At 41.4% G+C, this 24688-nt stretch overlaps 1 protein-coding gene across 4 annotated transcripts in view; it reads right to left on the bottom strand.

Annotated features, from left to right (window-relative positions):
- Window positions 1–21954: 21954 nt before the first annotated feature.
- LOC144699826 (transmembrane channel-like protein 7) overlaps window positions 21955–24688 on the bottom strand; it is a 63310-nt gene continuing 60576 nt past the window's right edge. For all 4 annotated transcript variants that reach the window (XM_078571115.1, XM_078571114.1, XM_078571112.1 and 1 more), the window contains one exon: window positions 21955–23538. In XM_078571115.1, coding sequence (XP_078427241.1) covers window positions 23347–23538 — 192 coding nt within the window. In that variant the 3' untranslated portion in view covers window positions 21955–23346. The remainder of the gene's footprint in view (window positions 23539–24688) is intronic.

The raw sequence follows: 24688 nt of genomic DNA, 5'->3' as shown, positions 1-24688 counted from the left end.
TGGCTTGCCGCATTTTATAGCCCTAAAATTCTGCCCAGTATGTGTAAAGGACTGGAGCATGTGACACATGTGTGGCTGCCAATGGCTGGCGGCAGGGTTTTGGGGGAGTGGGGTTGATGGGGAACGAAAACAGCAGAAGGTAAGCGGAGCCCAACAATAAAGTTACGCTGGCTGGAGAAATTGTTTTCATGAAGGATGGGATTGGGGATAGCATGAGAGGGATGGCAAGCGAAGGATGGAATTGGAGGGAGCAGGTGTCATGGGAGGATCAGATGATGGAATTGGTTAAGTGTGGCAAAGTGGCGGGAAAGATTCACTAAATTTGAAATGAAAAAGTTTCAGACAAGCTGTCAGATGAATAAAAAGAATACATCAGTGTTAGTTCTATTGACGAAGATGATGATTATAATCTATACCCTCCAGAGTTTCTACACAGCATAACCTTAATGGGCATGCCACCACACAAACTTAGACTCAAGGAAGGAGCAGTTATAATGTTGCTATTAGACTTGAATTCTAAACAAGGACTTTGTCATGGAACATGACTGGTAGTTAGGAAGCTGTTTTCTTCAATGGTAGATGTTGAAGTTATAACAGGAAAGAAAATAAGAGTGGTTATTCCCTGAAAAATATTGGGCCCATCAGATGTAAACCTGCCTTTTCAACTCAGGAGAAAACAGTTTCCAATTAGCCTTTTATATCTTAAACAAGTCACAAGGCCACTCTTGACAACATTTGTAGTTACATTCTAGGACTCTTTGCACATGGACAGCTTAATATAGCTTTTTCCAGAGTGAGAAGTTTTAATTCTCTTCTGGTCTTTGGTAAAAGATTAACCAGAAATCCAGCATTTCAATAACTGCCACAATAAAGATACTAATTCGACCACAAAGGTTTTCTGGGTTTCCCTTTTATTCGTTCATGGGATGTGGCATCACTGGCTAGGCCAACATTTATTGCTGATCTCTAGTTGCCTTTGAGAAGGTGGCGGTGAGCCAGTGCCTCAAACCGCTGCAGTCCATGCATTGCAGGAACACCCACAGTGCTATTAGGAAGGGAGTTCCAGGCTTTTGAACAAACAATAATGAAAGGATGCCAATATAGTTCCAAGTCAGGATGGTGTGTGACTTGGGCGAGAACGTGGAGGTGGTGGTGTTCCCATGCATCTGCTGCTCTTGTTCTTCTAGGTGGTAGAGGTCGTGGGTTTGGAAGGTGTTGTCGAAGGAGCCTTGGTCTCTGCTAATTTACAGTATTGCCAATGCCATAACACAAGACATTCCTTTCAATTAGTTTTAGAACTCCGACTTTTTATTTTAAATCATGTAATTAAAAAAAACAATTGAAATATCTCAAATTATTTCAATTCCACCTGTTAACAGTTGAATTTTCTATGGACAGACAACATAAAAATTGACTTGGACCTGAAAAAATCATGAAATGGATAAATAATCATAGAGCCTCACTGTCACATTCACCCACCACAGGCTGACTTTGGCCAAAGTTTTATAGAGGAAATGCGAAAAGACATTCTTTGTGACATGAATCACCTGACCACAGCAGCATTTTGGGCATAAGGTGGGGAGTAGTTATCCACCTACATTCCCCTTTGCTTGTGATTGAAATGTAATAGGAAGTTATATTTGTTCTGAAGAAGAGTCATATGGACTCAAAACCCTAACTCTGTTTCTCTTTCCACAGATGCTGCCAGACCTGCTGAGTTTCTCCAGCATTTTCTGTTTCTATGTTATATTTTAATGATTTTTTTAAAAAAGTACAATAAATGGTCACTGCTGTAGCATTGAGAGTTCTCTTTTGTTAACTCAACTTTACAAACACTGAGTTATCAATCTCAGGCATGTCCCCACAATGCAAATGCGATGACCTCCATGATCAAGTACCATTCTGACACAGACTCTCTCAGTTCATACATGAAGAGTGGCTTCTTCATAGCCAAGGTCCCAATGGCCATGGAATCACACCAAGGTTGTTAGTCAGTATGTTCAGAGGTAATGGAGAAGGAAAAGACATACACATACATACTACATACACATGACGTCTTCCAAAATAGAGTATAGAAACACAGGAAAAAACTAAATAAACTCAACTGAAAAAATGGAGGCAGAAACAAACAACATGCAGCAAAAAATTAACATAGTGAAGGCAGTTGAACAGTTAGAACACACAAAAGAAAGACTTATATTTCTGTAAGATTTTTCTAGGCCTCAGGAATTCCCAACATGCTTTGCAGCCAATGACGACCTTCTGAAATGTACTCACTGCTGCACTTTAGTAATGAATGCACGTTCCATTCAATCCACAGTTAATTTATTATGACTCACTTAATAATACATTTTGCACTGAAGACAGTATCTGTACATTAATGGGGAAATTTAACCTTAAACACTGAACATAAAGCAAACAGAATCCACTATATATTTATTTGTTACAGAAGAAACAGGCCACAAGTAATGCTACACTCAGTACTTACAATCGAAATATTGAGTCAAACACTGACATGAAAATAAAGAAGCATAAAGCAAAGAACAGGGAAATTGATCAAATTGTGAGAATATTTCTATGTTTTAAAAAAAATTTCAACCTAAACAGCAAATTGCATTCATGTGGTGTTTTTAATCACATGCCAGCTCTTTGAAAGACCTCTCTAATATTGTCTCACATCCAAGCTTTTTCCCCATAACTCTACAAATTGGCCCTCTTCAAGTACAGTACCAATTGCCTTGTGAACCTTCCTGGGGAATCTTATTCCACCAACCTTTCAGGTAGTACGTTCCAGATCTTAACAACCTTCTGTGTGGAAAAGTCTCCTCATTTCTCCTTTAGTTTTTTTTTTGCCAATTATTTTAAACCTATGACCTTTGGTTTACTGACACACTTGTCAGATGTTGCAAATATCTAATTCACTGTTCATGTGTTTCAGAATATAACTCGTAGTTTGAGGAAATTAAAATTTCAAACAAGGGGTAAATGCAACATAAACAAGCTGGGAGATTATTACACTTAAAAGATCAGAATAGAAGAGATAGAGCTATTCAACAATAGATGGAGAAACTTAAGTAGCGCATGACCTAACTGAAAACTTAACCTGAAAATGGAAACCAAAAAGAGAATCATAGAAAGGAAATCACCTTTCCAGTTTAAACAACACCTGAACCTGAGATTTGGAAACCAAAACTTCTGAGCAAATAAAAACTGGGGTTGAGGCTATATGATGGAATGCAGATCCATGCAGGCTCAGTAGTAGTTGCAATTTGGACCTAGAGTGGTTTGCAGCTCATTAAGAGGTAGCCAAAGTAAATGATAGCTAGTTAGACATGTGCTGCTAGTAAAGCAAAAAACTATTTTTATCAGTTTCACCATGTGGAATGTGGGTGAGGCTTAATCTCACTTTGAATTTTGTGAGGGAATAGAAACTGGAAAATTGCCTATTTTGAAGCTAGTGGAAGAATCTACAGTGGACCTCATAGTGTATTGTGACAAAAGAAAGCAATCAGCTGAATGAGCAGGGAAGTATTGAGAAGGCAAATCAGAACAAGGGACTGAGGTATCTGCAGTCAAGAGGTAGTTAATGAACGTCTTACCTCTGAGAATAACGGGAGCTGAGGAGAATTAAAGTCATCTCCAGAGGACTGTGGCATATTTTATGTGGTCCATATAAAAGTAAATAACTTTAAGATTGTATCTTATTAGGGAAAGGCTTAGGGGAAGTATGTGTTTTTGTTTAAAAACATGAAATCGTGTGGCATGGTTTGGGTAAAATAAGGTGTCCGGATTTCTCATTAAACGTTAAGGGCCCCTAACCAAATCAAAACACACAGGAAACTTGCTCTATTAAAACCCCTCATAACTTGGAAGCACTCTATTGAGTTTCGCCTTAATCTTCTCTGAGTGAAGGATAACAACCCCAGTTTCTCCAACCTCAGCACAAAACTAAAGTCAATCATCTCTGATATCATCCTGGTAAACCTCATCTGTACCCTTTCTACACGCTTCCTTAGATTGCTGCCCACAATTGTAAAGAATACCCCAGCTGAGGCCTAACCAATGATTTGTAACAATTTAGGATGACTTCTTTGTTTTTGCATTCATTCAATGTCCCTATTTACAAATTTCAAGAACCCATACATTTACTCAACCATCTTCCCAACTTACTCTGACACCTTCAAAAATTTGTGAATATGCATCTGCAGGTTCCTATGCCCTTGCAACCCCCTCAAAATAGTACCTCTTAGATGACACTGCCTCTCCATGTTGTTTCTTAATGCATCACCTCACACTTAGCTGTATTAAATTACATCTGCCTTGTCTCTGTCCAATTCACCAGTCTGTCTATGTACCTTGACATCCAGAACTATCCTGCTCATTCCTTATTGCATTGCCAAGTTTTGTGTCATCCACAAGCTTCAGAATTGTACACCCTATGCTCAAGTCCAGGTCATTTAGCTATAACAAGAAAAGCAATGGATTTAATATCAAAATCATGTGAGGTGGTGGGGGGAACTCACCGTATAATTCTAGCCAGTCATAAAACTTTTCAGTTCCCCACGACTCTGTCTCCTATTCGTTAGCCAATTATGTACCCAAGATACCAATGTACCACCATTCCTTTAATGCCATGTGCATCTATTTTCCAAATAAGTCAGTCATATGGTACTTTATCAAATGCCTTTTGAAAGTCCATCTACTACATTACCTTCACCTACCCGTAGTTACTTCACCAAGGACACAATCAGTTTAGCCAGACATGATTCATCTTTAACAAATCCATGCTGGCTGTCCCTTATTAACCATTGCTTCACCAAGTGAGAATAAATTTTGCCCTTCACAGTGGACTCTAGCACTTTTCCAACACTGTCATTAGACAGGCCCATGGCTACCAGGTTTATCCCTCTCCCATTTTTTGAACAGAGGTTTAAAATTTGCAATTTCTATCTCTTCCCCTTAATATTTTGAAAACTGCAATCAAAACACCCCCTAATCTTCTGAATCCAGTTTGTGTACTCTCTCCTAGCAATTGAACCCATGGAGCCCAGGTGTCATTCTGGTAAATCTATACTGCACCCTCTCCAACACCAATATATCCTTCCTAAAGGTGTGGTACCCAGAATTGCTCAGAATACTCCAAGCGTGGTCTAGCCAGGGCTTTGTGTAGCTGACGCATAACTTCTATTCCTCTGTATTCTAGTTCTCTAGCTATAAGGGTCAACATTCGATTCAACTTTTTAATTGTTTTCTGTACCTGTTCATGGTCGAGATACTAGGGCAGATGATCAAGAGGCTGGTTGAAAAAGGTAGGTTTTAAGGATTGTCTTAAATGTGGAAAGAGAAATAGAGAGGGAAAGAGACGTAGCAAGGGAATTTCAGAGATTGGGACTTTCGCACTTGAAGACCCAGCCACCAGTGGTAGAGTGATTAAAATCAGAGATGCCCAAGAGGCCAGAATTGGTAAAATGCAGATATCTTGGAATGTTTAGGGATTGGAGGAGATTACAGATTAGATTAGGGAGGGGCAAGACTATAGAGGAATTTGAAAGCAAGAATGAGAATGTCAAAATCCATTTGTTGTTTAACTGTGAGCCAATGCGGGTGAGCGAGCACAGGGGTGATGGTTGAATGGAACTTGGTCTGAATTAAGATACAGGCAGCAGGGTTCTGGATGACCTCATGGTTATGGAGGGTAGAAACCAGGAGGCCAGCCAGGAGTGCAATGGAATGTTCAAGTCTAAAGGTAATTAAGCATGGACGAGGGTTTCAGCAGCAGATGAGCTGAGGGAAGGGAAGAGTCAGGCTATGTTACAGAGGTGGGATCAGGCATTCTTAGTGATGGCATAAATATGTGGTCAGACATTTATGTTGGGGTCAAATCTGACACCAAGATTGTGAGCAGTCTCAGTTACAAAAAATTACCAAGGACGGGGATGGAGTGGTGGCAAGGGAGTGGAGTTTATGTCGAGGACCAACAACAAATACTTTGGTCTTCCCAATATTTGATGGGAGAAAATTTCTGCCCATTCAGTACTAGACATCAGACAAGTAGTCTGACCATTTAGAGACAGTGAAGGGGTCAAGAGAGGTGGTGGTGAGGTAGAGCTTGATGTCATCTGCTTACATGTTTGTTACCCCAGAGGGCTGTGGATGTTCAGTTGACAAGTACTTTCAACCCTGAGATTGACAGATTTTTGGGCACTACAGGAATCGAGGGATTATAGGTACAAGGCAGGAAAGTGGAGCTGAGATAGAAGTTTAGCAATGGTCTTATTGAATGGCAGAGCAGGCTTGATGAGCATTATGGTCGACTGTGCTTCCTATTTCTTACGTTGCTGAAAGAGAGGCATGTTGCCGAAGCTTTTCGTCTTGCATTCATCAGGACAAATGCAAGAATGCCATATTTCAAATGATCACAATGGTTTATACAACAGGAGAAAAGGATGCTGAATGGTTGGCAAGTTTACTCTGATTGGCCAAGACATCGTGATGGAGAAAGAAACAGGGAACTATTGGCTCCGCAAGTTCCCGAGTAATTCAAAAAAGACACAGGCTTGATCATATTCCTTTTGTTTGCAGAGAATGGATCCTTGCATATGAATGTATGTTGCTTCTGGCAAACTTCAATGAGTAATGTTATGAGCTTGATTGATTACCTTAAATTTGTTGTGATGTAGTTATTAGGACACTCAGGTTTGTTAAGCAAGTACTGCTCAGTGGCAGAATCACATCTAACAGTAGCCATCTTGTTTGAGGTTTAGCAAGAACAGGCTGGTTGACGACGATCTATATTCGGCCTGTTATAAACAAAATATTGCATCGCCATATTTTGTTTTAGTTTTAGATTAATTTGAAAGTAAGGTATGACTTTTCTGTAAAACAGACATTGCATTTTTCTTGGATATTTAGGGCATCAATTGTTACATATTTGCCAGTTCACTTGTTTCAATTTGTAATGTGTTTAAGATTAAACACTTCTTGAATTAAAACCTGTTTTAAAATAATGCATTTTGGGATAATTTAGATGTTGCAGCAAAAATTCTTATGTATTCTTCTTTATAAAAAGCTCTTTCATTTTATAATCCTACTATTTCAATTATTTTAAATGCTTAAAAACATTACAAATATAACAAAAAGGCAAAACTAAAGGCTCTGTATCTGAATGTGTGTAGCATTCATAACAAAGTAAATGAATTGATATCACACATTAAAGTAATAAATATGATCTGATAGCCATTATGGAAACATGGCTGCAGAATGACAAGGGTTGGGTCCTGAATATCGAGGGGTATATGACATTCAATAAGAATAGGAAGCTAGGTAAAGGTGGAGGGGTAGCACTGTTTATCAAGGATGGTATTGGTGCAATAATTAAAGATGAACTTGGTCCAGAAGATCAGCATGTAGGATCAGGTTGGCTGGAGATGAGGAATAGTATGGGTAAGGATTCACTGGTGGGAGTGGGATACTATAAAGAAAAATTCTAAGGGGAGGGCCCACCATCCTTGGTTAACTAAAGAAGTTAAAGAAAGCATCAAACTTGAGCAAAAAGAATATAACTGCACAAAGTTGAGTGGCAGGTCAGATGATTGGGCAGAATCTAAAGAAGGACATAGAATGAATAAAAGGTTAATCAGGAGAAATAAATTAGTATGAGAAGAAACTAGCTAGAAATGTAAAAATGGATAGCAAGAGTTTCTACAGGTATTTAAAAAGGAAAAGAGTAAGTAAAGTGAGTGTTGGTCCTCTAGAGAGTGACAGTGTGGAGTTAATAGTAGATAGTAAGGAAATGGCAGATGAAATGAACAACTATGCTTCTGTCTTCACTCTAGAGGATACAAAAAACATTCCAGTAATAGCTGTAAATCAAGAGGTGGAAGGGAGAGGGAACTTGGTGAAATGACAATCACAAGGAAGCAGTACTGAGCAAACTGTTGGAGCGTGGGCTGACAAGTCGCCAGGTCCTGATGGACTTCATCCTAGGGTCTAAAAAGAGGTGACTAAGAGGTAGTAGATGCATAGGTGTTAATTTTCCAAAATTCCCGAGATTCTGGAAAGGGTCCATCAGACTGGAAAGTAGCAGATATAACCCCTCTATTCAAAAGGGAGGGAGGTAGAAAACAGGAAACTATAGGTCAGTTAGCCTGATGTCTGCCATGGGGAAGGTGCCAGAATCGATCATTAAGGAGGTTACAGCTGGGCACTTAGAAAAACTCAAGGTAATCGGGAAGAGTCAGCATGGATTTGTGAAAGGGAAATCATGTTTAAGCAATTTATTGGAGTTCTTTGAAGGAATAACGTGCACCGTGGATAAAGGGGAGTCTAGGTGTGCTGTACTTGGATTTCCAGAAGGCATTTGATAAGGTGCCACATCAAAGGATATTGTGGAAAGGTTGCAGGTGGATATAGATAGGTTAAGTGAGTGTGCAAAAATCTGGCAGATGGAGTATAATGTGGGAAAATGTGAAGTTGTTCATTTTGGCAGGAAAAATAAAAAAACAGTATTACTTAAACCGAGAATGGCTGCAGAATTCCGAGATGCAGAGGGATCTAGGTGTTCTAGTGCATGAGTCACAAAGTTAATGTGCAGGTACAGCAAGTAATTAAGAAGACTAATGGAATGCTATTCTTTTTATGAGAGGAATTGAACATAAAAGTAAGGATGTTATGCTTCAGTTATACAGTGGGGCATGGGTAAGACCACATCTCAAATATTGTTTGCAGCTTTGGTCTCCTTATTTAAGGAAGGATTTAAATGTGTCGGAGGTGGTTCAGAGGAGGTTTACTAAATTCCTTCTGAGGAAAGGTTAGACAGACTGGGCTTGTTTCCACTGGAGTTTAGAAGAGTGAGGGGTGACTTGATTGAAGTATATAAGATCCTGTTAAGTATGGACAAGGTGGATGTGGATGTTTCCTCTTGTGGATGAGTCCAGAGCTAGGAGGCACTGTTTTAAAATTATGGGTCACCCTTTTAGGACAGAGATGAGCAGAATCCTCTCTCAGAGGAAGTCTGTTCAGAAGGCGGTGGAGGTGGGGTCATTGAATATTTTTAAGTCAGAGGTAGATAGATTCTTGTTAGGCAAGGGAATCAAAGGTAGATGTGGAATTCAAAACACAAACAGATCAGCTCTGGTCTTATGGAATGGCGGAGAAGGTTCAAGGGGCCGTATGTCATACTTGTGCTCCTATTTCGTATGGTCATATGTTAGTCTGCACTCATTGCCAGCCAGCCGGTTAATAACGTGAGGAATTTGACAACAGAGACAAGGAGGGCGACGAGTTTCACTTCATCCAAGTCTCTGTGGAATGTTGGTTCATAATGAGCAACGTCTCGGAAATGCCACTCGACCAGTTTAGTTCACCATGCTGGCATTTCTGAAGAGGGAACTCCCTTCAAACTTAATCATTTAATCAAAAACAGAATTACCTGGAAAAACTCAGCAGGTCTGGCAGCATCGGTGGAGAAGACTGAGCTTCTCCGCCGATGCTGCCAGACCTGCTGAGTTTCTCCAGGTAATTCTGTTTTTGTTTTGGATTTCCAGCATCCGCAGTAGCTTTTAGCTTTTTGTTTTAATCATTTAATCAACGCGTCCACCGTAAGCGGCTTCTCCGGGGCCCCGGTGCTCAGCCTGAGCGGGGCCGATCGCACCGTCCGCTGCATCCACTTGGGATGGAACCGGAGTCGGGGAGCGAACTTCCAGCTCGAATACCAGCAGCTGGTGGCATCTCCAAATTCAGAATAGATTTTCCATAGTTACTTTCCAAAAATGTTACATTCATTGTTGGCACTTTTATATGTGTAAATATAATGTAAAAAGTACAGAAGAAAAATATTTCTATTGTTCTTTGGAGATCTAAATAACTTGTAATAAAAATATCTGAACAGATCAGTGTGCGAATCTCTTGTTCACAGACTCCCAGTGGTTGAAGGGGGGATGAGGGACCTGGAGTTTTGCTTCGTGGGGGCATTGATCGCGAAGTCAGTCTTACAGATCGAGCAACTGTTTCAGGAAGCGAGCGGAGCGCAGGTCCTCATTTTAAATATACATCAAACTGATGTTAAATGTACAACAGATTCACATGGTTAACAGTAGCAGACATAAAATGTAGATCCGATTGATAACTTTAACAGTAGCAGAAATACAAGGTAGATCCGACTGACTACGTTGACAGTAGCAGAGATTCAACGTACATTGACAACGTTGATAGTAGCAGAACTACAATGTTGGTAGACGACGTTCACAGTAGCAGAAATTCAATCTACCATGACAGCGTTAATGGTACGAAATACAATGTAGGTTGACGATATTGACAGTAGCAGAGATTCAACTTACATTGGCAACGTTGATAGTAGCAGAAATGCAATGTTGGTAGTCGACGTTCACAGTAGCAGAAATTCAATCTAACATGACAGCGTTAATGGTACGAAACACAACGTAGGTTGACGATATTGACAGTAGCAGAGATTCAACGTACATTGGCAACGTTGATAGTAGCAGAAATACAATGTTGGTAGACGACGTTCACAGTAGCAGAAATTCAATCTACCATGACAGCGTTAATGGTACGAAATACAACGTAGGTTGACGATATTGACAGTAGTAGAGATTCAACGTACATTGGCAACGTTGAAGGTAGCAGAACTACAATGTTGGTAGACGACGTTCATAGTAGCAGAAATTCAATCTACCATGACAGCGTTAATGGTACGAAATACAACGTAGGTTGACGATATTGACAGTAGTAGAGATTCAACGTACATTGGCAACGTTGAAGGTAGCAGAACTACAATGTTGGTAGACGACGTTCACAGTAGCAGAAATTCAATCTACCATGACAGCATTAATGGTACGAAATACAACGTAGGTTGACGATATTGACTGTAGCAGAGATTCAACGTACATTGGCAACGTTGATAGTAGCAGAAATACAATGTTGGTAGACGACGTTCACAGTAGCAGAAATTCAATCTACCATGACAGCGTTAATGGTACGAAACACAACGTAGGTTGACGATATTGACAGTAGCAGAGATTCAACGTACATTGGCAACGTTAATTGCAGCAAACAGGAAACTTAGATCTGATCAACAATGTTAACGTTAGCAGAAATATAACGTATATCCGACTGACTACGTTGACAGTAGAAGAGATTCAACGTACAGTGACAACGTTAGTAGTAGCCGAAATACAACAGTAAGAAGTACAACGAAGATTGAGTACGTTAACAGGAGCAGAAATACAACGTAGATCCGGCAGTACAAGCCTAGGCGGATACCTCTGTATAGTTAAACGTAAAAAGGATCAAAGAAAAATATATTTTCTGTTTATTGTTGCTAAATGTACATTTAAATAACTTTAATAAAAATATCTGAACACATCAGTGTGCGAATCTCTTGATCACAGATTCCCAGTGGTTGCAGGGGGGGATGAGGGACCTGGAGTTTGGCTTCGTGGGAGCATTGATCGCGAAGTCAGTCTAACAGATCGAGCGACTGCCTCAGGAAGCGAGCGGAGCGCAGGTCACTATTTTAAACATACATCAAACTGATGTTAAATGTACAACAGATTCACAACTTTAACAGTAACAGACACGAAACATAGATCCGATTGACAGCGTTAGCAGAAATACAACCAAGGTCCGACTGACTACGTTGACGTAGCAGAGATTCAACACACGTTCACAACGTTGATAGTAGCAGAAATACAGCAGTAGGAAATACAATGTAGATTGACTACGTTAACAGGAGCAGAAATACAACGTATATCCCACTACGTTGACAGTAGCAGAGAAAACACCTCTGTATAGTTAAACGTAAAAAGTATCAAAGAAAAATATATTTTCTGTTTATTGTTGCTAAATGTACATTTAAATAACTTTAATAAAAATATCTGAACACATCAGTGTGCGAATCTCTTGATCACAGACTCCCAGTGGTTGCAGGGGGGATGATGGTCTTGGAGTTTGGCTTCCTGGGGGCAACGATCGCGAAGTCAGTCTTACAGATCGAGCGACAGCCTCAGGAGGTGAGCGGAGCGCAGGTCTCTATTTTAAATATACATCAAACTGATGTTAAATGTACAACAGATTGACAACGTTAACAGTAGCAGACACGAAACATAGATCCGATTGACAGCGTTAGCAGAAACACAACGAAGATCCGACTGACTACGTTGATAGTAGCAGAAATTCAATCTGCATTGACAACGTTAATATAGCAAGAGATGCAACGTCGCTTGACTAAGTTGACAGTAGCAGAGATTCAACGTACATTGGCAACGTTAACAGTAGCAGACATTAAACATAGATCCGATTGATAACTTTAATAGTAGCAGATATACAACGTAGATCCGACTGACTACGTTGACAGTAGCAGAGACTCAACGTAAGTTGACAAGGTTGATAATAGCAGAAATACAATAGTAAGAAGTACAACGTATATTGAAAAGGTTAACAGTAGCAGAAATTCAATCTAGATTGTCCTATTTTAAATATACATCAAAGAGATGTTAACTGTAAAGCAGATTCACAACGTTAACAGTAGCAGACTCGAGACATAGATCCGATTGACAACGTTAGCAGAAATACAACGAAGGTCCGAATGGCTACATTGATAGTAGCAGAGATTCAATCTGCATTGACAACGTTAATATAGGAAGACGTTGACAATGTTGATTGTAGCAGAAATACAATAGTAAGACTATATATTGACTACATTAACAGGAGCAGACACTCAATGTACATCGACAACGTTAACAGTAGCATAAATTCAATCTGCATTGGCAACAGAAATTCCTATTCCAATGTTTTCTAATGAACTAAAATATGTAAAAATTCACGTTTTAATTCCGAGATGAACATTATATGTTCCCAAGTGAACTATTAAAACATGACAGGATCCAGGAAGAAGAGGGAGTAAGGAAAGGAGAACTATTGGACAATGATTTTAAACGTCGGCTTGGAGCCCCTCCTAGAGGCGGGACCCGTTCTCTCCGTGGACCAATTGAAAGGCGAGGAGATGCCAAGCGGCTACCAGGTGCAGACTAACCTGGTCGATCAGCTGCTGCAGAAACGGAGCTTGCTGCTGGAGGCTGTGTCGGCGGTGGTGACTGTAAGAGTGACCCGGGGAGGCCAGCAATTCCACGGCACCGGCTTTTACATCAGCCCGGAGCGGATCGTATCGGCCGCTCACCTCCTGAAGGCCCCGGGAGAGAGGGAGCTCCCCGCTGGGCGAAGCTGGAGCTTCAGCATCGAGACCGCGGGCGGCCAAAGAGCGGCGGCTCAGCTGGAGAGCTGGAGTTACCGCAGCCGCGGGCGGAGAGGGGACCCTTCCCGGGCCGACTTCCTGATCCTCCGCACCGAGCTGCGCTCCGCTGACCTTCTGCAGCCGGATTTCTGTCGGCCCAGCCGCAGGAGGCGCCAGGCGGTGGCGGTGCTGGGCTGGAAGCGCCCCTCGGGGAAGAAGCGCTGTCTCCGGCAGTACAGGGAGAGGCCGCAGCTCCACAGCGCCCTCACCGCCTTCCCCTTTGCGGCTGCGGCGGGGGGAATCTTCATCTCGGCGGGGCTGGCCTCTGAGTGCAGCCGCTTGGAGAAGGAGAATCTCCCCCCAGGGATCCTGGACCACATCGCGTCCACCGTCAGCGGCTCCTCCGGGGCCCCGGTGCTCAGCCTGAGCGGGGCCGATCGCACCTTCCGCTTCATCCACTTGGGATGCAACCGGAGACGGGGAATCAACTACATGATGTCTGTCTGTCAGGCAGACTTCCAGCTCGCCTACCAGCAGCTGGTGGCATCTCCAAATTCAGGATAGATTTTCCATAGTTACTTTCCAAAAATGTTACATTTATTGTTGGCACTTTTATATGTGTAAATATAATGTAAAAAGTACAGAAGAAAAATAATTCTATTGTTCTTTGGAGATCTAAATAACTTGTAATAAAAATATCTGAACAGATCAGTGTGCGAATCTCTTGATCACAGATTTCCGGTGGTTGCAGGGGGGATGAGGGACCTGGAGTTTTGCTTCGTGGGGACATTGATCGCGAAATCAGTCTTACAGATCGAGCAACTGTCTCAGGAAGCGAGCGGAGCGCAGGTCCTCATTTTAAATATACATCAAACTGATGTTAAATGTACAACAGATTCACATGGTTAACAGTAGCAGACATAAAATGTAGATCCGATTGATAACTTTAACAGTAGCAGAAATACAACGTAGATCCGACTGACTATGTTGACAGTAGCAGAGATTCAACGTACATTGGCAACGTTGATTGTAGCAGAAATACAATGTTGGTTGACGACGTTCACAGTAGCAGAAATTCAATCTACCATGACAGCGTTAATGGTACGAAACACAACGTAGGTTGACGATATTGACAGTAGCAGAGATTCAACGTACATTGGTAACGTTGACTGCTGCAAACAGGAAACTTAGATCTGATCGACAATGTTAACGTTAGCAGAAATATAACGTATATCCGACTGACTACGTTGACAGTAGCAGAGACTCAACGTACGGTGACAACGTTGGTAGTAGCCGAAATACAACAGTAAGAAGTACAACGAAGATTGAGTACGTTAACAGGTGCAGAAATACAACGTAGATCCCACTACGTTGACAGTAGCAGAGAAAACACCTCTGTATAGTTAAACGTAAAAAGTATCAAATAAAAATATATTCTCTGTTTATTGTTGCTAAATGTACATTTAAATAACTTTAATAAAAATATCTGAACACATCAGTGTGCGAATCTCTTGATCACAGACTCCCGTTGGTTGCAGGAGCGATGAGGGACTTGGAGTTTGGCTTCGTGGGGACATTGATCGCGAAGTCAGTCTTACAGATCGAGCGACTGCCTCAGGAAGCGAGCGGAGCGCAGGTCCTCGTTTTAAATATACATCAAACTGATGTTAAATATACAACAGATTCACAACTTTAACAGTAACAGACACGAAACATAGATCCGATTGACAGCGTTAGCAGAAATACAACGAAGATCCGACTGGCTACATTGACGGTAGCAGAGATTCAACGCACGTTCACAACGTTGATAGTAGCCGAAATACAGCAGTAAGAAGTACAAAGTAGATCCGACTACGTTGAGAGTAGCAGGAATACAACAGTAAGAAACACAACGTAGATCCAACTATGTTGACAGTAGCAGAGAAGACACCTCTGTATAGGTGAACGTAAAAAGTATCAAAGAAAAATATATTTTTTGTTTATTGTTGCTAAATGTACATTTAAATAACTTTAATAAAATATATCTGAAAAGATCAGTGTGCGAATCTCTTGATCACAGATTTCCGGTGGTTGCAGGGGGGATGAGGGACATGGAGTTTTGCTTCGTGGGGGCATTGATCGCGAAGTCAGTCTTACAGATCGAGCAACTGTCTCAGGAAGCGAGCGGAGCGCAGGTCCTCATTTTAAATATACATCAAACTGATGTTAAATGTACAACAGATTCACAACGTTAACAGTAACAGACATAAAATGTAGATCCGATTGATAACTTTAATAGTAGCAGAAAAACAACTTAGATCCGACTGACTACGTTGACAGTAGCAGAGATTCAACGTACGTTGACAACGTTGATAGTAGCAGAAATACAATGTTGGTAGACGATGTTCACAGTAGCAGAAATTCAATCTACCATGACAGCGTTAATGGTACGAAATACAACGTAGGTTGACGATATTGACAGTAGCAGAGATTCAACGTACATTGGTAACGTTAACTGCAGCAAACAGGAAACTTAGATCTGATCGACAATGTTAACGTGAGCAGAAATATAACGTATATCCGACTGACTACGTTGACAGTAGAAGAGATTCAACGTACGGTGACAACGTTGGTAGTAGCCGAAATACAACAGTAAGAAGTACAACGAAGATTGAGTACGTTAACAGGAGCAGAAATACAACGTAGATCCGGCAGTACAAGCCTAGGCGGATACCTCTGTATAGTTAAACATAAAAAGGATCAAAGAAAAATATATTTTCTGTTTATTGTTGCTAAATGTACATTTAAATAACTTTAATAAAAATATCTGAACACATCAGTGTGCGAATCTCTTGATCACAGATTTCCGGTGGTTGCAGGGGGGATGAGGGACATGGAGTTTTGCTTCGTGGGGGCATTGATCGCGAAGTCAGTCTTACAGATCGAGCAACTGTCTCAGGAAGCGAGCGGAGCGCAGGTCCTCATTTTAAATATACATTGTAGCAGCAGCTGGTGACATCTCCAAATTCAGAATAGATTTTCCATAGTTACTTTCCAAAAATGTTACATTCATTGTTGGCACTTTTATATGTGTAAATATAATGTAAAAAGTACAGAAGAAAAAAAATATTTCTATTGTTCTTTGGAGATCTAAATAACTTGTAATAAAAATATCTGAACAGCTCGCTGATTTCTTTTTGAAAAGTATACTTTATTCATAAAATATCTGGAAGAACTTTGCAAAACATTTCAACAGAGTAGATCATTGTGCGATTCTCCATGGTGGTTGAAGGGAGAATGAGGGAATTCTTGCGAACACACCTGGGGCTGAATTTTACCAGTCGGCAAGCGGAGGGGGGGCGGGGGCAGGATCCGTTCGCCGACGCGTAAAATCACGACGTCACCGCGCCGCATGTAAATTTTCAGGAAGGCGGGAGTGTAGCAAAAATCAGCTGCGCGCCTGCAGACGGTCAATGGCCTATTGAGGGCATTAGTTGAGGTCAATTAAGCAATTAAAGGACCTGCCCGTCCAATCTTATGGTTAGCAGGCAGCTCAGGAGCCCCGGCGGCAACTAGAAAAAGCGTGAAACCTCATCCACGAGCGGGATGAGGTTTCATGTCGGCTGTAACATTTTTTAATAAAGGTTGTGTAAAAATTATAGACACCTCCCAACTCATGTGACATTGTCACATGAGGGGACATGTAAGGGAAATTCTATTTTTCTACTTTTATCTTTTTTACATATTGAGCACCTAGCCTCAGGGAGATGAGTGCACTCTTTTGTGCGCATGCGCGAAAGATTGAAGTCTCGATTTTGGGATTCCCCTCCCGCCTGCACAGGGAACGTTTAGCGCTTCCCTGCGGACATCATGTTGGACGGTCCTTAATTGGCCTGCCCACGTAAAATGGCACCAATCAGAACCGTGCCTGCCCAACTTCTCAGCGATGGGGGGAAAATTCAGCCCCTGGCTTTGGGCTCTGGGTGAAGGAAGGCAGCTGGCCATTCATCCGGAAGGCTCAGTCTCACTGAAAGAGCGACTGACCTCAGAACACATTTCAAACTTAAATCAGATTCACAACATTATACGTACATCAGCAAAACGTCAAATGTGCATCTGATTCACACTAACAACTGCACAATATTAAATGTACCTCTGATTTACAACATTAAGCCATAAGCAGCATGATCTCAGCTCTGAAGAAGGGTCATAAAGACTCAAAATGTTGGCCAGGATTTTCCTGTCGGCGATTTGGGGGCGGGGCCCGCTCGCCGACGGGAAAATGACGCGGGTTGACGTCGGGAAGAACCCTTTAAATTTTTAGGAAGGCGGGCGGACAGTGAAATCAGCTGTCTGCCCGCCGACCTGTCAATGGCCAACTAAGACCATTGACTGGGTAATTAAGATTGTTAAAGACCTGCCTGTCCAACCTTAAGGCTGGCGGGCAGGCCAGGAACCCCAGCGGGCTCCTGATTATGCATGAAACCTCATCAACTGGCGGGATGAGGTTTCATGTTCCTTTTTAAAAACTTTAATAAATGTTATGTTATATTTATTAACATGCCCTATCTCGTGTGGCATTGTCACATGAGGGGCACATGTTAATAAGTTTTATATTCTTCTATTTTTAATGTTTTTGACACTGTCACTGATCTCCCTGAGACAGCACTTTGCCTCAGGGAGCAGTGCGCACTTTGACAGATGGGGAATCCCTCCCACCCCCCCTGCACAGGAAGCGCATAGTGCTTCCTGTCGGGCAGGCCACTGGGTGGGCGTTAATTGGCCCGCCCACTCAAAATGGCGGCGGGCCCTGTTTCGGCTGCGGAGTTCGGCTGCCCACCCACCGCTGAGCCGGTGGGGCCTGCCCACCCATCGGGGTAAGAATTCTGCCCGTTAACTCTGTTTCTCTCTCCACAGACGCTGCCAGACTTGCTGAGTTTTTCCAGTATTTTCTGTTTTTGTTTCAGATTTACAGCATCCCCAGTATATTGCTTTTATGATCTTAAACATAATCAGATTCACATGAACAAACCTAAATTCGTATGACATTAAATGCACATCTAATTCACAACGTTAAACCTACACCAGGTCAACATTTTAAACGTGCAATGGATCTATCTTTTGAACCTACAAGAGTTCCACATTGTTAAACGTACAGTAGATCCACAACTTTAACTGCACTGTGGGTGTATTGACAGTCACATGGACTGCAACGGTTCAAGAAGGCAGTTCACCACCACCTTCTCAACGCCGATTAAGGATGGACAATAAACACTGGCCTAGCCAGCAAAGCCCACATCCCATGAAAGAATAAAAAAAGTTCATCAGATTCAGAAAATGCTGGAAAAACTTAACAGGTCTGGCAACATCTGTGGAGAGAGAAACAGTTAACGTTTCGAGTCCATATGGCTTCTTCAGAGCTAAACAGAAGTAGAAATATGATGGATTTTATACTGTTTAAGAGGGGGTAGAGCAGGTGGAGTAAAATAGAGTGTCAGGGATAGGTGGGAGCTAAGGCGAGATTGACAAAGAAGGCTGGACACAAGATAAAGGGAGTGTTACTGGTAGTGTTAAAGACTAAAGAAGGTGCCGACAGTGGCATAAAGGTAAGAAAGCAGAACGTATCTGATTCACATTGTTAAACGTACAGCAGGTTCACGTTTTGAATGTACAGCAGGTTCACACTGCTCAATCCTGACGCTCCAACTTCGCCAAATGAGGAGATTCCTCTCTCCCAGTCCCTTCAAGGTGCGATCCAGGGCTGGGTATAGCAGGTCCACATTTTAAACATATAGCACTTTAAACCTGCTGTACAGCATGTTCAAAAGCTGAGAACTGCATCGATTAATGCACATTACAGTATGGAGTCAACTACTGCACAATGAAGAAAGTGAAGGGTCCTCATTATCAATATAGTGAATAAAACAAAAACGCTGGAAATATTCAGCAGGCCAGGAAGCATTTGAGCATTTGTGGAGTGAAACAGAGTTAACATGTCAGGTTAGCTTTTCATCAGAACATTCATTATTAATATCTTTGGGCACAGTGAGCAATGAGGCTTGGAGAAGTTTACTTTCATGAATTCAATAAAAAATCTGGAAGTAACAGTCTGATGATGACCATGAAACCATTGTCGATTCTCGTAGAAACCCATCTGGTTCACTAATGTCCTTGAGGGGAGGAAATCTGCCGTCCTTACCTGGTCTGGCCTACATGTGACTCCAGACCTATGGCAATGTGGTTGACTGTTAAAATGCCCCTCTGAACAAGGGCAATTAAGGATGGGCAATAAATGCTGGCCTAGCCTGAGATTCCCACATCCCATGAAGGAATTAAAAAATTGCAAGCGGTCCTTCGGAATTGGCAAACTGTTCCGGTCGAGTGGAATTTATGAAACGCTGAATATTATAAACCAACAGTTGACAAAAAGGTGGGTCGCTTCATCATCTCTATTGTGAAATGTAACAGTTGATATGTCCATGAATGCTTAGTTGTCTGGCGGGCAGTCCCTGGCTGATGGACAAACATGTCTCGGGGTCGGGACAAGTGTTCACTCGTTCAGATTTCCAGTGTGGAGTAACCTCTGTTCTGTACTAATATCTGTTTTCAAATAAAATACCTTAAACCCAAATTATTGTCTCCAAGCACTGAAAAACAAGAGGGAAATTGTATTGTCTTGTGGGCAGCTGAATAAAGTAAAATATCAATAAAGTATACATCCGTAAACCCCCAACGCTGTCAACCCTAGAGTGGGTGTTAGGAACATTGAGGCTTCTGGTGTGATGGGTCCATGACTGGAAAAAGATCATTGGTCTTTGTGGCACTTGTCTATAGGAGGTTGAGTCAGAAATGGAGCGTCTCCGTGCAGGTGAAAGTTTGGAGACTCCTCTGTGGAAGGGGAAGTTAATGTCTATAAAAAACAACCCAGGAACACCTTTGCCAACGGGACATGGATACTTCACTTCAGGCAACTTTTCAACATGGGAGGAGTTAGCTGGGATTTTTTTTCCATTTTGGTTCAGCATGAGCCAGGCAGGCTTCCCAACTCTCCAGAAATGAAAGATCGGTCTCCGAGCTGGACACTGCTCACAGAATCACAGAATATGGCATGGAGGGAGGCTATTCGGCCCATCGTGTGTGCACCAGCTCTCGTTTTCCTGCTTTATGTTTCTTTTTTTATGTTCTTTGAACATTTTAAAAAAACTTTTAAGCATATTGGAGACAGTGGCGAAGCTGACTGGCGGACAGTCATCCGTTTACTTACAAAGAATGTTTCTTTCCGATTGCAATGTGTCAGCAACATTGACGTGTGGAGTGACTAATTGAAGGAGTGTAAGGTGTGACTGGCAGGCATTGGAATCCTGGAACACAGCCAACCAGAGTTGGTAACCCAACACCGAATACTAAAAGAAACAAAAACAGTAAATGCTGGAAAAACTCAGCAGGTCTAACAGCATCTGCGGAGAGAAAGACTGAGTTAATGTTTCGAGTCCGTATGACTCTTCAGAGTTAATACTAAAAGTCCTATCTTTGCCTAAACTGTGGCAGGTTCCAGTTTCAAGCCCTAAGCTACATAATGGTGGGTCAGTTGGAGTTCCTGTTATTCAGATATTAATGTGCCCCCAATGTTGACCTTCCTTTCTCCTGCACCACTCTCCTGGGCCATCAGAGCTTAGTATGTCTCCTCATGTGAAACTGCCATGAGCTGGGACATGTGCATTAATTTTAATAAAAAATTTTCTGAAAATTTTACATCATCCCACCCTTGGATGAGGTTCCATGAAAAATGCAAAGGCCACCTGGGCTCTTCACCTGCCCGCCAACCTTAAGGTTGGACAGGCAGCTCAGCTGATTGCCTTAAATGGTTTTTAACAGGCCTTAATAGGCCTTTGACAGTTCGGCGGGCACGCAGCTGAGTTGGCTATACACCCACCGAACTGAAAATCTAAACTCGCAAATGAAAAACTGAAAGTCGCGCGCCTGATGTCACCCCGCGTCATTTTATGCCTCGGCGAGCAGGCCCCGCCTCTGCTCGCTGAGCTAAAGATTCTGCCCTATATGATTCTATGAAAACAGATGAACAATTGCTCATTGCTATTTTGGGACATAACAACAGTGACTGCACTCATTGACTGTGAAGCACTTGTGGATGTTGCAGACATTTTAAAATGAAATTCTTTCATTTTATGACCTAACTGTTTCAATTATTTTAAATCTTTAACTCTGAAGTAACAAATCTTACAAAATTAACCAGAATGCATTATTTTACACAGATTACAAATTTAAACTGCAAACTTGGCAAACATTTAGCAATTGATGCTCTAAGTGTATATTCGCGCCACACAGGTGCCAAGCAACCACCGTCTCCAGCAAGAGAGAATCCAACCATCTCTCCTTGACATTCAATGGCATTACTCTCACTGAATCCTCCACTATCAATATCCTGGGGGTTACTGTTGACCAGAAACTGAACTGGACCAGCCACATAAATACTGTGGCCACAAGAGCAGGTCAGAGGCTGGGAATTTTGCAACGTGTACTCACCTCCTGACTTTCCAGAGCCTGTCTACCACTTGCAAGGCACACGTCAGGAGTGTGATGGAATACTCTCCATTTGCCTGCATGGATGTAGCTCCAACAACACTCAAGAAGCTCGACACTATCAGTTTTGTCTGCTGGTTGCATGACCTATCTGATCCAGAGAGACTGTAGTCGGACTCAGGTAGTTACTTCAAACTGTTTTATTAACATTATGTACACTATATACATGATGAGCTACTAAGTAGGCACATCTCTCTTGAGTGCAGACTATTCCATCTGTTGTACAGAGTCTCTCGTACATGACTGCTGATGTCACTGTTACATCATGATCTACATTACTCATTACTATAACTGTTCTATTAACCTATTATACTACACCATCCAGGACAAAACAGCCCACTTGACTGGCACCCAATCCACCAAATTAAACATTCACTCCCTCCACCACTAACACACAGTGGCAGCAGTGTGTAGCATATACAAGGTACACTGCAACAACTCAGCAGGCCTCCTTCAACAGTACCTTCCAAACCTGCAGCCTCTACCATCTAGAAGGCAAGGGCAGCAGAAGCATGGGAACATCATCACTGCAAGTTCTCCTCCAAGCCATACACCATCCTGACATAGAACTATACTGCTATCCCTTCACAGTCACTGTGTCAAAATCCTGGAACCCCCTTCCAAACAGGTGTACCTACACCACATGGACTGCAGCGGTTCAAGAAGGCAGCTCACCACCACCTTATCAGGGCAATTAGTGATGGGTAATAAATGCTGGCCTAGCCAGCGATGCTCACCTCCTGTGAAATAATTTTTAAAAATAACAAAATAAATGCAGTATTTGTTTTATCTAAATGATAAATCAGAGCCTGGTTTCATATTGATCCAGCTGCGCTAAAAATCATTACAGTATTTACAGGAAGTTACAGCATCTTTACATCTGAGTTCTTCATATATTGACAGTAATTTTAACATGCTTCAGTACTGGGGGTTCTTTGGGTGGAAGTGCACAGCCTATTAGGAAATGCTTGGGGACAATCCAAACTTTTTTAGAGTGTCCTTAGGTTGGTTATCTGTGCATAACTAGAAACAAAGGTGGCGAGTTCTTAATGGCATCAACTGTCTCTCCCTCTATAGTGTTTTTTATGTGGATTTTTTGAAAGGAAACACTTTGTACAGAAAGACCCATGGAAAGTCTTGATACTTTCTTCAAGTCTTCTCTTGATACTTCACATCTGTCAGCGGAGGTCATATATCAGATACTGTAACTGGCCTTGACAATGGACCATTCTTACTCAAAACTTTCCCCGGGACCAAGCTCCAAAACACCCCGGGAACCCCTGTGCTAATGCACACAAAATGTTTGTCAGGATGTATTACTAAGAAAATATTACATATAAAAATGGTTGCTAACTTCAAAAGAATAAAATACAGAAAGAAAACATGCACAACCATATAAATTTTTTAGGGTAACCCTTTTCAACAAACATGGGAGGTTAAGCACCTGACAAACATTGCTGAGTCTTTTCATAAACAGTGTAAGATACTACACAATATCTTCCCTTCTCTCAATTGTGCTACTTCTCTTGAAACTGGCAACTAACTGATTCTCTCCTTGATGAAGTTCCATTGTTGAAAGGTTCAAGTCCGGCTGACGATATGGATTTATCTTTGGCACTTTGGGATGAACTATCTTGAAAGTGATCATCTCTTGGATGCTGAGAATGTGTCAATAGTTTTTTCACCAAATATCGTTTATCCTTTCCTGCCTAGTAAAACAAATAGTTTATAATTGTTAATATTTTGCATTAATGTAAAAGGTTTTGTTGCATTAGAGGTCTTACCAGCAGACCCTTACTGCCTCAAAGCATCTGCAGCAAACTATGGAGTTTTAAGAAGGAAGGAAAAACTGCTAGCAGGTTATTTGGTGCAGCAAAGCTGAGAAAATTATCATTGATTTGCTTAAAATAAGTGATTTAAACCAATTTAAAATATTTTGTTCTGTGCAAAGCATTTTAGTAATTTGAAATGACAAAAGTTGCAATAACCAAGTAATTTATGCAAAATTTCAACAGCTTTCATATCAGAATAAGAATGTATCTAAATATGGAGAATGAAGATTCCTTAATTTCTTGCTGTGAGCATGTTTATTACACTCTTATTTCTTTATGCAAAACTTGGTGGCCTTCACCTAGCTCAAGGAGAGAACTAACAAAAATCACAAGGTGAAATTGCTCTCAGATTATTTGATAGCACATATTTATAGTTTATAAACAGGGTATCAACAAGTTAAGGTCTCTAAATAAAATATCTGAAAAGCGTGTTGGATAAATTCAGTCATTGGGCTTGAATCTAAATTTTAAGTGCAAGTTACAATGGAATTAATTAGTTTTTATGCACACTCCATTTTGTTGACACTTTGTACCCTTCTCTGAGGGCTCTATACTCTTTTGTCACCTGGAGGGTTCACTTATTACTCCTCCCCAAAACCCCACCAACTCGGGAAATCTCCTCAGCCCAGGAACTTGCAGCCAATCCTATAAAGCGTAAAGTTTTAGTTCAGGACATTTTTTTTCACTTGTATCATTTCAAATTATCTTGCTTTTTCTTTTTAAATCCCCTCCAATCATAGACCACATCCTTTCTGGTGAAGAATTAGACGGACAATCTACTGCTAATCCTGCGCACATATTCCTATTTTAATTATAATGGTGTGTTCAGGTTTCACTGGCCAGCAATGTATAGTGTATATGCTGTGTGGTTTGAGGCCTATCTCCAGTCTGAAGGTGAAAAAAATCCCATTTAAATTAAAACCCCCTTAAGATTTACTTTCCCACGGCAAATTGAAATTGAAATTCAAATAACACCACTATTATCAATCCCATAATATATTTTAATGTATAGCCACTTTCAATGATA

This window comes from Cetorhinus maximus, chromosome 24 (genome assembly GCF_964194155.1).
Source record: "Cetorhinus maximus chromosome 24, sCetMax3.hap1.1, whole genome shotgun sequence".
Classification (NCBI taxonomy): Eukaryota; Metazoa; Chordata; class Chondrichthyes; order Lamniformes; family Cetorhinidae; genus Cetorhinus; species Cetorhinus maximus.
The sequence above is the reverse complement of the archived record's forward strand: the minus strand, read 5'-3'. Positions and strand labels throughout refer to the sequence as shown.